Source organism: Cucumis melo, chromosome 11 (assembly GCF_025177605.1).
Source record: "Cucumis melo cultivar AY chromosome 11, USDA_Cmelo_AY_1.0, whole genome shotgun sequence".
NCBI lineage: Eukaryota > Viridiplantae > Streptophyta > Magnoliopsida > Cucurbitales > Cucurbitaceae > Cucumis > Cucumis melo.
In genome coordinates, this window is record NC_066867.1 from 11,766,401 (window position 1) to 11,780,718 (window position 14,318).

At 34.9% G+C, this 14,318-nt stretch overlaps 2 protein-coding genes across 3 annotated transcripts; one reads left to right on the top strand and one right to left on the bottom strand.

The window, feature by feature from the left end:
* The first annotated feature begins 5,089 nt into the window (after positions 1–5,089).
* On the top strand, positions 5,090–9,793 carry LOC103496003 (acyl-coenzyme A oxidase 3, peroxisomal-like). The gene is made up of 13 exons (XM_008457719.3): positions 5,090–5,783; positions 6,142–6,259; positions 6,386–6,493; positions 6,592–6,764; positions 6,866–6,965; positions 7,140–7,214; positions 7,333–7,463; positions 8,072–8,207; positions 8,290–8,409; positions 8,605–8,751; positions 8,828–8,932; positions 9,022–9,123; positions 9,267–9,793. The coding sequence occupies exons 1-13, from the start codon at positions 5,329–5,331 to the stop codon at positions 9,528–9,530; spliced, it is 2,034 nt and encodes a 677-aa protein (XP_008455941.2). The 5' UTR covers positions 5,090–5,328; the 3' UTR covers positions 9,531–9,793.
* Positions 9,794–9,853: 60 nt separating this feature from the next.
* LOC103496002 (transcription factor VOZ1-like) lies at positions 9,854–13,439 on the bottom strand. Of its 2 annotated transcripts, none has more exons than XM_051079314.1 (5): positions 13,259–13,439; positions 12,528–12,828; positions 12,285–12,434; positions 11,012–11,600; positions 9,854–10,844 (listed from the first exon to the last, which is right to left on the bottom strand). In XM_051079314.1, exons 2-5 carry the CDS (start codon positions 12,750–12,752, stop codon positions 10,405–10,407), a joined length of 1,404 nt encoding a protein of 467 aa, XP_050935271.1. In that variant the 5' UTR covers positions 12,753–12,828; positions 13,259–13,439; the 3' UTR covers positions 9,854–10,404. The 2 variants fall into 2 exon arrangements, with proteins under 2 accessions (XP_050935271.1, XP_008455940.2); XM_008457718.3 differs by having other exon boundaries at positions 12,528–12,794; positions 13,259–13,438.
* Between the last annotated feature and the right edge of the window lie 879 nt (positions 13,440–14,318).

Genomic DNA, 14,318 nt, shown 5'->3' on the forward strand with positions numbered 1-14,318 from the left:
CTCAACATCAAATTCACTATTTAAAATTGATTCATTATCTTACAATGTAATTAAGTACCTTTTACTTTGTCTCCTTAAAAAGTTTAGACATTCAACTTAATAATCACCAAAGTCTTTGCATTCTCCGCATCTAAAATTTTCATCTTGCTTACTTTGAGTGTTGCTCATTCCTTACTCGTCTTCTCTTTTTCTATTAAAAGGTCTAGAGTTCTTTAGCATATTGGAGTTGTTGTTTCTATAGATGTCTCTAACATATGGTGAGTTATAATTATTATGACACTTGTTTAAACATTTCATAACATTCCTGAATTGCTTTATTAACAAAGAAAGAGAAATTAGCAAGATTTTCTTCGCAATCTCTCTCTTTCTTTTGGTATGCTTCTTCATTGGAAATCATCTACAAGGCTAAACCTTTATCCTTTTTATCACATTTTGATCAAACATTAATTCAAAAGTATGCAAAGATCCAAACAACTCATCCATTTTCATAGTGGATATATCATTTGCTTTCTCAATAGTTGTTACCTTTAGAGACTCCCACGACTTATTGTAGTGGAAATACTTAACCTTTATATCTTACTCCATTGCTTAGTTTTTGGCATTTAACTCAAACTCAACTACTAAGCGATAAGTACAAATAATAATGCAGCGGAATAGACTTAACTTCTCTTTATTAACTTAACACTTTATACAAAGTTCGCACTTTACTATTACATTCCTTTTTACCAAGGTACAAAATTAAAATCTAAGTTCTAATCTACTTTCTTTCATCCACTGGGGTGCTGTTCTTCTCTTCAAGGTGTTCTAGAGTATAAAAACCCCTTCCTCGTCCTTCTCCTAGATCACCCAGCAACTTAACTCAAGGACAACTTTTAGGCCCTCCATGCCTGGCTAACTTCTTCTACTCATCGTCTTGGGCCTCATAACATTGTGATGTTACACTCGGCATCTCTTTAGAACTGAGCTTTAGCCCTTAGCGTTAAGGAGTGAAGTTCTTATCTACTGACTCCTTAAACGCGATATAGAAAGACACGGCTTGCTCGCCGCACAAATTTACATAACAATCCACCTTTTCCTCCTTTACTTGGCTTTAACTCCTAACAACCATTTTTTTACTTAACTTAAATGCCTGACAACCTTGGGAAGAGAAACTTAAAACATAAGTTAAAGACTTAGTGATTGATGGTTTAGGAAATACCTTTTTGGGGAATACAACATTTTCAAATATAACAATTGTAATCTCATGAACACAAAATTTCATCGCATTAACACAAGTTCTCATTACATCAAATTACAACCACTGCAATCACAACAAATCCACACGTTTCAATTCATCAAGGCATTCACCACTCATCGCTGGGACCTGGAAATCTCCCATCGCCTAGACTTAGGATTCACTTTATCAGCGTCTTGCGATAAACTTGGGATTTCTACCAGTATCTCATCGCTTGGACCTGGTATTTACTTTCATCAACATCTCGTGATAGACTTAGGATTCACTTTCATCAACGTCTTATAATCCATTCTTCGCAAGATCTGGGATCACATTCACCAACATTTGGCTATCAAGAACACAACTCAAACCCACTTATACCTAGGATTTACTTCTACCAACATTTACCTGCCTAGACATGGGATTTACTTTACTAGCGTCTCGCATTAAACCTAAGATTTCCACTAGCATCTTGCGATAGATCAAACATCGCCATACATTACACAATCGTTACAATAATCAAATAAGAAATGTTAGCTTCCACATCTTACTTTCAACATATAACATCATAGTAGTAACATGATCATGCAATAATCATTAACATAAGGTTATGAAAGAATACTTCAAATACAATACTCATAAAACACTTCTTTCACTTACAAAGGTTTGTTCTCAAACATTAATTATTTATGAAATAATTCACAAACATTCATTCATTTATAAGGATCCTTTCACCAAAATGCTTGTTTTAAGTATGAAAAATCACTTATAGAATTACTTAGCCTTAACTTGTTTTCTTTTTGGCTTTCGACTTTCTCTCCTCACCTAGTGACTCCCTCAATCGACATTTTCAACACTCAAAACCTTCTCTTAACAATTTCTTAGAATATGTTGCATCTCTTGCCCATTTCTTCCGGTCTTTGGTCCCATTTATAGTGACCGTTCACATCAATGAGTCATTTCTATGCTTTATAGTGTCACCTTACCGCTTTGTCGCACTATGGAATCAATCCAAGCTCAATATGTAACCCAACTGTCACTCGGGATTAAACACATTTCCCATGAAATGCTAACCTTATCTCATTGGAATGCTTGATTTGTTTGATTCTTTTCTTGAGAAACAATAGACATTTACTTTCCTTAGAGGGTTGTCTAGTCATTTTAGCAGAACACCTACTTCATCACAACATACCTAGGCGTAGGTACTTCTCCCTACGTTATCATCCCATCGCCTAGTTCTTGGCACCAAACACATGCTTCTTCCTTGCATGCTATCCTCATCGCTTCGCTTAGACTAAAATACTTCTTCTCACCTCGGTTTATCTTCCATCTCTTCTTTGCAAAATGCCTCCTATTCGTGCTTGACCAAGCATAACTCTTCTCAACATGACTCCCTTTTTAGTTTAGGGCCTGACAACTATAGCTTCTTCCTTCATCATGATCTTGAGGGACGACTTTAGAGGTTTCTTCACGCAACACGACATTTTGATTTAGAGCTAGGTTTGTTCATGCACCACATCTAAAATCTCCCAAGCCTCATTGGTAGACACATATGCATTTATTACTTTGAATGTATTTCTATCCACTCTATTGATGATAGCATTTAAGGCTTGAGAGTTTCCTAACAAAATTTCATCTTTAGCCACTATTTCAGTCTTTTTCTGGATTTAGACCGACAACTCAATTCTTATTAGTAACGGGAGAAGGAGACTTCCCAATCACAATAACCTTCCATCTTTTGCTATTAATAGATTTGAGAAACACAATCATTTGGGTTTTTCAGTACGAGTAATTCGTCCCATCTGAAATAGGAGGATGGGTTGTTGATCCACATTTCTTGATCGACTCGATTGAAGACTCAATGAACCACAGTCAACCCTCTTCGATACCAATTGAAAAAAATGGGTGATCTAATAGAGGGACAAATGCACAATGTTGCAAACAATATATTTGAAAAGAGGGTTGCTATGAAAGCAAGCAAAATAACCTTAGTTTTATGCAAAATCACCTACGTCTAGGGGGTAGTATGCCCCGTGGCATGAAACTTCGTTATATAAAGAGTTTGACAATTACAACGTAAGTACTTATCTGATAGACTTCCTCTTTAGTGATTCCTATATAGATTTCTCTTCAATATTTCAACTTAGGCTCCCTTCACTTCCACAAATGATTCATTAAGCTTTGTATAAGATTCTTTCTATACAATATGCTTAGGCTCCCCCTAACAGTGATATCCCCTCACATTCATTAGCCTTCCCCAAAATGAATTATCAATATCGAACTCCTCCTAAGTTCTACAATGGCTATCGAACCAAAAGTCTCAGCGACAAACAATAAGCTCAAAACGTCCGATGCACACACTTTCAAATGAGGTGGCTAGAAAATATAAATTTAGGAGAGAATAAATATTCCTTACATGAGAAAAGGAGGCCAGAAATGATTGAAGAAATGGCAAACCATAAACTCAAATATTTCCTTTAATAAAATAAGCCAAATAAAATAAGCCAACCATTGTTACAAAGTTTTGTGTGTCTTTTGGGTGCATGATGAAAATAATAAGAAAATTAAGTTAACTTGAGAAGCCAATCGATAGAAGTGGAATTTGTAAACTCAATTTTTTAAAGTTGAAAAGTTAAAGAACTAAATAATCGCCGAACACCTAGAGTTTCTAAAACAAATTCAATATTCCGTGATATTGCTAAACATCTTGATATTCTCTCAAATATACATACATACATATATATATATGTACATATGTATATATATGTACATATGTATATATATGTACATATGTATATATATGTACATATGTATATATATGTACATATGTATATATATTAAAGTATTGAAACTTGAAGGTTAAATATTTCTAAAAACAAAGTAGACTTGTCATCTCATTCACGTGAATAATTAATCTTAGTCTTAGACAAAGAAGATCCTTCCATAAATATTAAGAAAAATTAAAGGCATGTTTGGTAGAGAATTTAAAAACAGAAATTTAAGTACAAGGGATTCAATGAAAACATAGTTGTATTTTATGTTCTTCAAATATGCATTAGGTGCATAGTCAAAGATTAGATTATAGTTTTAAAAAATGTTTACCTATGTTTCATACTATAAATTTATAAGTCATAAAACTTGTCTTACTATCCACTAAGATTTAGTTGACAATAAGTTGTTATCAATTTATTTATGAATATAAGTCATTTTTCCTGTGACCGAGACTATTCTTATGATTTTATCAAACCAAAGAACTAAATTCTAGTTATAAACCATAAAAACTAGATTCTATCGTTTTAAAACGGAAAAGAACAAATTTGTAACTCAATCTAAAATTTATATAATTATTAATTGATATTAATAAATATTATATTTAAAAATATGAATTAAGTTTGTAACATGATATATTTGTATTTCTAAATAAAAAGTATTGGATATAATTTTGATTTTCAAAATATAAAATTCAAATTTTAAATAAAACGAAAACATAAAAAAAAAAAATGGTTACGCATGTTTAGGTGAATGTGAAAACATATAACAAACACTATATAGAAAAGTATTTGGTTTGTGGATAAGAATCTCACAGAGCAGAGTTAATTAATTCTAACACGCATCTCTAGAAAAATAATAGAAAAACCAAACAAACACTTTTTATATCGTTAACCGAACAAAAATAAATAAATAAATAAATAAATAAATAAATAAATAAATAGACAAACATACACTTTAATACAAAACGACGCAGTTTGGTTCCTCCCCAGTTGTTATCGTAATTTCTAATTCATATTCTTTTATACTATTTTGATTTTGGAAGAACACTACATTCTTAAGATACTAAATTGAGAAATAACCACAAATATAGTTTTTAATTCCAAATAATTTGACCACGTAAATCGCATAGGTTTTATCTTTTCAAGTTTAAATCACCCACTCGCTATCAATTTCAATGATTCCCGATCCTCCTTTTCTCTCTCTCTCCAAACTTCAACTTCAATTCCCATTGCGTTTGTTTGGTTGAATTATTAAATATGTTATATATTACCTGTTCTTGATCTTACCCAAGCACTTCAATTTCGCCATTGCCAATTTCTTCTTCCTCTCTTCATTTCTCTCCAATGGAGCGTGTTTCTTGGAGAACTCAGGTCCTTTCTAATCATCTTCTTCCTCAGCAATCACCTTCTCTCCTCAGCCCTAATCCATGTCTCCAATTCTCCCCTCCAGAGCTTTCCGAACGCTTTTCCTTCGACATCGTAGAGATGCGGAACCTCCTGGATGGGCATAATCTTCCGGACCGGGATTGGATTTTTGGCCTCATGGTGCAGAGCAAGCTGTTCAATCCCTTCCAATCTGGCGGCCGAGTCTTTGTTTCACCTGATTATAATCAATCCATGCAGCAGCAGAGGGAGATGACGATGAAGCGGATTGAGTACTTATTGGATAATGGCGTTTTTAAGGGTTGGCTTACTGATAATGGAATTGAAGCTGCGTGGAGGAAGTTTGCGCTGTTTGAGGCTATTGGGATTTATGATCACTCTCTCGCTATTAAGCTTGGAGTTCATTTCCACCTATGGTATGTTACAATGCTGAATAGACGACATGATTCCGTTATTCCTAGTTTAACACTCTGTCAATCATTATCCCAATTATTGTCTGTTTAACAACTAATTTAACGTTTCCTTTCAGCTTGTTTTTTCTTGTTTTATTGAAACTCGTTGCGTCTTTTCGATCCTAAATGATTACTAAATTCAGTTACTTACTGTAGGGTTAATCTATTATTCATATCTGAATTCTCTTGTCCATTTTCGGGTTTAAAAACTAGTGCTAATGATTGTCAATAGTAATGGAGAAGAAACGCCATTGCGGCAATTTGAGTACAGGATGTTAAATTACTGCTAAATCCAAAGGCTTGTCTGTGCAACTCTTTTTAGGGGTGGAGCTATCCAATTCTTTGGGACAAAGCGTCATCATGATGCATGGTTAAAGAACACAGAAAATTATGCGATCAGGGGTTGCTTTGCAATGTCTGAGCTCGGTCATGGAAGTAATGTATGTGAAAATTGTTCCATATTGTGCTTCAAGTCACTTGATTTATATATAAATGTATATATTTTAAAATTTTCCTAATTCTCCTTCTAAGTTAGCGACAATAACTTTCTACTTAAATAACTTTAGGTTCGAGGAATTGAAACAGTGACCAAATATGACTCAAGCACTGGAGAATTTGTTATTAACACCCCCTGTGAGTCAGCCCAGAAGTACTGGATTGGCGGGGCAGCCAATGTAAATCAATATTTTAAACTCTAATTTATCAGTCATTTGTATTTGCAGTGTACCAATCAAATTTATTTATCTTCCTGACACGTTCGATTAATCTTTAGCATGCAACACATGCTATAGTCTTTTCGCAGCTTGACATAAATGGGAAAAATGAAGGTGTCCATGCTTTTATAGCCCAGATCAGGGATGTAGATGGTAATATCTGTCCAAACGTACGTATAGCAGATTGTGGTCATAAACTTTGTTTGAATGGGGTTGATAATGGGCGGATTTGGTAAGTAACTTATTTTGTGTTGAAGATAATATAAGTTTTATTGAACTGCAGGGAGAATCATATTCTATTCTACAATTAAAAGTTTTGAAAATTTATTTCAGGTTTGACAATGTGAGAGTTCCAAGAGAGAATTTGTTGAATTCAGTAGCTGATGTTTCAGTAGAAGGGAAATATATAAGTGCTACAGATGACCCGGACAAGGTCAATTTTTCTAATATTTCAGTGTCTACTTATATGTATGTGCGTGTGTGTAAGCATGCATGTACGAATGTATGAGTTTTTTGCATTTTCTCTTCTGATAGAAAGCTACCTAAAATTTGATACTTCTACTCGAAGTGGAACTGCATTGACGATTCTTTTGCTACATATTTTCAGAGATTTGCAGCATTTATGGCACCTTTGACATCTGGTCGGGTAACCATTTCCCTTTCCGCAATTTATTCAGCAAAGGTTTGTTGGTTATATATATAACCTTGCATTTATCAGTATTGTTGAATCTGGAACTGCATAGTACTCATTCAGGTTTAATTGCCGTTTACTTATAAGCATCACGTCACTCTATTGTCAGATTGGTTTAGCAATTGCTATAAGATACTCATTAACAAGGAGAGCCTTCTCACTTACACCAAACGGGCCTGAAATCCAATTGCTAGACTACCCTAGTCACCAAAAGCGATTGCTGCCTCTTCTTGCTAAGACGTGAGTCTTCAAAACTAAAGTTCTCTTGCATCCAGAATTTCATTCTTCGTAAAATCCATTGTCTTTCTTTCCCTTGAAGACTAACGTTTTTGAGATAGCTCATATTCAGCAATTATGATTAACATTGTTTATAAATTTTTTCTGTTGATTTTATGGAAGGATAAATTGCATTTATTCATACTTTCAACAGCCACTAGACATTTTAGCTGTGCACTATATTCGTGTCTAATTGTAGCTTCAATTCCATTTGGGGTTAAATTTATAAATAAGCTGTTACTAAATTTTTGAATACCTAATGCGATTCTGTTGAATGCCTGTGGACTAGTAAATTGCAAGCATAGTCTACCTATTTTTGAGTAAAAAAGATCTTAATTATTTAGTGCAGGAATGCATAGTCTAGTTCACTAACTGTTTGCAATTATGGAAGCATCTTAATCCCTTTATTATTTTGAGGATATGGACATTAACATCATTTTTTCGATAAATATGTACCCCACATGTTTAAAATGAAAAAAAAAAAAAAAAAAAAGAAGTGATCAAAGTAAGAATAATGATTATCTTAGTGATGTACTCGCTGCCATAGATTATGAATGATGATAACTGTGCAGATATGCTATGAGTTTTGCTGCAATTGAATTGAAAAACATCTACGTGAAGAGAACACCTGAATCTGTCAAAACTTTGCACATTGTTTCAAGTGCATTTAAAGCAACATTTACCTGGCATAATATCAGATCACTTCAGGTTGGGATTTGCATTCTGTTGTTGGCTTTAGATATCCAAATGGTTGAAGATATTGATATTGTATTTTTAATTTCTGTAAAAGGAATGTCGTGAAGCGTGTGGAGGCCAAGGCCTGAAGACTGAAAATCGAATTGGCCAACTGATATCTGAATTTGATGTTCAGTCTACATTTGAAGGTGACAATAACGTCCTAATGCAGCAGGTATGTGGTTTACATCATATTACTAGCATATTTCATTTCAAACAAAATTCTCGGCATAAAGAATGTTGAGGAAGAAAATTCACCGCATAGGAACTGTGATGCTGTAGTGATAACAAACATATAGATTGTTGGGAATTTTATTTGATTTGTGATCTTATACCTGTCGGATTTAGGAGGTTGAATATTCCATTGCAGGTGAGCAAGGCACTCCTTGCTGAGTTCATAGCAGCTAAGAAGACAAACAAGCCATTTAAAGGGTTGGGATTAGAACACATGAATGAGGCCTGCCCTGTCATTCCTTCTAAGCTTACAAGTTCTGTCCTCAGGAGCTGTCAGTTCCAGGTAACATCAACATTATCTTTTTCCCTGATCGGTGATATCAAATTTTAAATGTTAATTCTTACCACTTTTGCTTCAGACCGATGCATTTTGTTTGAGAGAGCGAGATTTATTGAATCTTTTAGCAGCTGAAGTATCTCGATACGTATCACTGGGCAACAGCAAAGAATATGCCATCATTCAGGTGAGATTATTTGCTTCTTATTTACCAACTTTTCTCTAGACTCTTCCTATACGGCCCTCTAACCATCATTATCCTTTCTGGTTTTCTAGAGCTTTCTGGTTGCAGAAGACTTAGGCAGAGCTTTCTCTGAGAAAGCCATATTGCTTTATTTTATCAAAGTTGAAAATAGTGTACCCTCAGGTTCGATAAAGGTAAAAGTTTAGTTTTCTTTTCTCCATCTCTACTTCATATTCCTTCTGTTTGTTTGTTCATACACAAGAATGAACATATGGTATGTTTCCGTTGATATTATCTTGGCTATTACGAACATTCATATATATGGTTTACCCTACAGAACGTTTTAGGTCTTCTGAGATCCATGTATGCCTTGATCTGCTTGGAGGAAGATGCTTCCTTTCTCCGCTATGGTTATTTATCACCAGAAAATATAGCTGCAGTGAGGCAGGAAGTGAAGAAACTTTGCGGTGAAATACGACCTCATGCTCTAGCACTCGTCAGCTCCTTCGGCATACCTGATGCTTTCCTGGCTCCTATAGCATACAACTGGGTAGAGTCCAATTCTTGGTCTTCGGTGCAGCAAAAGGAAGGGCACTGCTGATGGTTCTGCATAATGATCATTCCTGACTACTATCATAGGAAAACTAGCTGAAGAGGAAGAAGAAATCACAAGGATAGGGTGGAATAACGTGCCTTATAATTTTATACCATTGAAAGTATAAAAGAGATACTACAAGTTATTTAGTGCTATGAATTATTAGAAACCACTGGTGGAAGGTGGGTTACATGTACACCTAATGTAGATACAGCCACAATCCCTTTCTCCGCGAAGATGTTAATCTAATAGTAAAACTGCAATGACCATTTTCATGTGTTAAAACAACATAACGAGCCATTGAATTTGGCAATGCAAATAAAGGGAGGTTGAGACGAAGAAAAGCAGAATATTTCCATCCACCAATTGTTATGCAAATTACGTTTCCAGTTCATGGAAATGGATAAAATCCAGCGAACCCAAAGGCTGTGTTCCTATGAAATGGAAATAATGCAGATGGCTAAAACATCAAAGGATTAAACCCCTATACAATTTTTTAGTAACTAAAGGTTACTATTTAAACGAATTATACACAAACGGAAACACACATTTTCTAGATCAAATCCAACTTGGAAACAGGAATTTCCCTGCATATTGAATGAAACTCCAAAGAACCCCTCTAGATTAATTTAGCATTCAGAATCTCCCCTTCTATATATATATAAAAAAAAATGGGGTCAAAATGCCATGGATCACCACACAATGCGCCGAAGAGTATATATTAACATAAAGCAGGCACTTTGAGACTAAAACTGACAGTAACCTTGCCAAGAAAGTACAGCAGCAGGCGAGACTCCAATATGTGCCATTATAAGAATCGGTTGATCAGTTAGTGTTGGTCATATTCTGATGATGCAGAGCAAGGTTGATATTTGCAGTATCAGACTTTATTATTTGTCTTCGTCGTCATCTTGCCTTTAACTTGTTGTCCAAGCTCAACAGGGCCCTCTGCTGTAAGCCTTCCCATCTTCTTCTGCAGATCAGCCAAAGGATCCGCTGCCAATTTTCCCTTTGGACTCTTCTTTGTATCAGTATGTTTGAGTTCCAGCCTATATAATGCGAATGAATCATAATTGGTGATATCATACTCGTACAAATGCCATTCAAGAGTGCTTGATGGCTGTGGATCCATGTAATAAGACTTCTTCTGACCACCAAACTCCTTCATCACTAGCTTCCTTGATTCATGCCAACCACGGCCACTATAATCTGGCAATGACCTTTGCTTTCGATTGCCACTCTCAAAGGCTCGTCTAGGCTTGTCGAAGTAGAGCCATTCCCTGATTGTTTCCCCCTCAAGGAATGTAATATCAAAAAGTTCTGCAACAATGAAAAGAATCACTATAAATACACACCAATTGATACAACTCACTAGCACAGAATAAAGAGCAGCAATGGAAAAAGAGTAATTATAATCAATAAAACAACAAGAGAAAAATAAAATCAGGAAAACAAGAAAAAGTTAAAACACAACATAAAGGTTTTACCAGGAGCATTCCATGGAGATTTCCTTGTTGCAGCACCATCACATATGGGTATTCCAACTTCTTTGGCTTGTGTCTTCGCCTGAAGAGCAGCAAACAAAGGACCATCCTTAAAGCCAATTCCCCCAGGACGCAATATTGGAATCATTCCAGGAAGGCCTTCGTTTATAGCAAGAACAGAATGACAGCTACTGCAATAGTCCTGACACCATTTAGATCCTTGAGCAGGTCTGAAACAATCCCAGAGAGCACATATCGGGCCCATAAAAGCAGATGGTGGGGGTGCAATATTTGGGAGAATACTGGGCTTTGTGTCCTGACTAAAGTCTCCCACATCCGATGGCCCAATGAGAACCCCATAGTCAAACTCTGGATGTGAGTTCAGTATATGGCAATTCAAAGTAGACATATCATCCTTACTGACCACTGTGGTCTGCTTTAAGTTTTGATCTAATTTGAAACTTTGACAATTAGACTGAGTAGCCATGTCCGATTTGTAAAATGAATAATTCTGAAGATCTAGAGGAGACACTTTGCACTCCTCAAATCCGAAAAAACTATCTTGTTGGAGCTCTGAAATACAAAAACCATCCTGGGGGGAGAATCAGTTCAGCTAGCTAGCATCTATTAGATTACGAAATATATTATACATTCTCAGGAAAGCAGAAAACCAGATGCTCAAAGTCTCATTTGACAAACATATGTGCTATGATTTGTTGGTAAGAAGTGTGAGCTTACATCAAAATTTCCTCCTTTTAACCATTTTATTTTAAAGTAACATGGCCTAAGTCAATTTCTTCAAACAGAAAAGCATAAACAACAAAAATAGAAGCACATATACCATAATGACAAAAAAGAAGAAGAAAATCAGGCTGGATTTATTGATAAGCCTCAATTCTCACAACTGTTATGCAGATACTGCCATCACAAATAAGAAGCAAACAACAATTAATCCAATAAAAAATGTCACAAGCTCGAAGAAACTGGGCTTGTAGACATGGGTCCCAAGAGAAACCAGCCAGTTTTCAGCAAATGGCATAAAATAGAAAGCACTACAGGATTATGTCTCAAGTGTAGTTAATAGACTTTATTAAATGGTTGGGAAGCTCTGTGCATTTTCTTTAATTGGCAATACTTCTCGATTTATCCTTTACATTAGAAGCTGGATTAGATTGATTTCATGCAGAGAATTCGTGAATAAGAGAGGCCAGTAAATACATTATTCACCCGTTGAAACATGGAGTTGACCAAAAAAGAAAATGAAGAAAAGGCCTACCTGTACAAAATTTGACGGATTGCTGCCAAGAACGCAGTGGAGTTCAGGTTCAGCCTTTGATTCAGCCAATGTACTAGTGGCATCATCTTGCTCATCACAATGCTCAAGAAGACGGGCTAACTCTTGTGAGAATGATCCAAGACTACCCTCCTAATTGAATGTTTACATGCATTTAGATTACACAAAAGTGATGGAAGAGAAAAACATCCTTTGCCTGGGGAAAAAAGTTAAAACAAAACTTACAACAAATGAAGATGCAGGTGAAGGTTCATGCAGCTCAGCATTCCACTCCCTGAGCATCTGATGGACTTGCTCCTCCAAGACAGCAACGTCAGTAGTACGACTCTCCTTCCTTGCATTTTGAAGATTAGTGAATATCCCTTGAAGGTCATTAACACGGTTCTTTGCTTTTTCCTTCAAAAGCAGATGAGAAGTAGATTGACATTTACTCTTCATACCCTTCGGCATTGATCCGTCTCTTTTCTTCCACCAAAATTATCTTAGGAGCAACTGAAGAAAAATAAAGCACAATGAAGCACCAACCCTATATATAAAGTCCGTTCAGATTGCCAAACAGAACGTACCCAGAAGAAGAAAAAAATTCATATGGGCTTTCGAAACGAAAACATTTGTAATGCTACCGTTGAACATTCTTCCACCCCCTCTTACTCAGTTCAGGAAATAGGAGACTGAACTGGCAACAAGTAAAATTGTAACCAATGTACTGATCATAAGATGATCACAAAGTTCACCGAAGCTAATTCATCCTTATCTGGGTCTCTATCTAAAATTTCGGTAAAATCCTAAACATGTTTTTCTATCATTTACTAAGTCATCATGATCTCTGTATGCCACCAAAGAAACTATCAAAGATACGACTCAGTAAGAGGTCGTTCGATTCAACCCTAATTTACGTATTGAAAAAGAAAGAAAAAAAGGAAAAAAAAGAACAGGAATAAACAAAGAATAGTTACCCGCCAAATTGCAGAATATTAGGGTCGAAAATCAGGGGAAAGCTTGGAGGAAGAAGATTAAGGGGTTAGTTTTTTCCTTAGAGAAGTAATCAGTTTGGCTTTCGCTCTTCGTTCAGATCTTTTAGGTCACACCAATTCTCTACAATTCAATGTTTGACGAAAATTAGGGACTCACAATTTACTTCAATTTCTACACTTATATTTTTCTTTTCTCTCGCAGAATAATTTCCTAAGAATATCGGTTTTTTACTTTTTTTTTTTTTTTTAAATTATAGCAAATTGAAATAATAGCACAACTTAGTAAGTAAACTAAAAATATTCCACAGCAATAAAATATTTACAGAAATAATATGTTGACTAATTAGTATAAAACATTTTAAAATGTGAAGTATGCTCTTCATTAACTATCATTTTCACGAGCTATCACTAGTAATGACTATCAATGATACCATATTTCTTAAATTGAAAGTCCAACTTGTAGCACTTTAACAATTGTTATTTCTTATAACTCATTTTAATAATGAATTTCAATTTGAGGAAATCAAGAAGAAATATCCAATAGTAGCTTTTAGTGATAGCAATTATCGATAATTGCAAATACTAGCAACTACCAATGATATTCACTAATTGCATCTTTTACCAATAGCAATTGATGGCGATGACTATCACTATTAGTCACTTGGCAGGTACCAATAATTGAAAAGAAGTGTGTAAAATCATGACTAGTCTTAGGGTTTTTTCGATACTTTACCAATTTTTGTGTTATGTATGCAATTATTTTATCATAGTACAATACATTCTTTTTTTTTTTATTTGCTGAAATGTCATTTGTGCAACTAGCCATTTTTAAGAATAAACCAACAAGTCAAATAATCTTAGAGGTCATTTATTTTTTGGGAACATAGATAATTGAAATTTTAGATGCACAAAATTAGAGATTTATAGAATTATAAATTTATGATATTTTTACGCTATCGTGTTTGTCTAACATAAATAATTTTTTTTGTTGATATCATGGAATATTTTTGTTATTTTGTTTGTTACCTAGATTTTCTAGGAT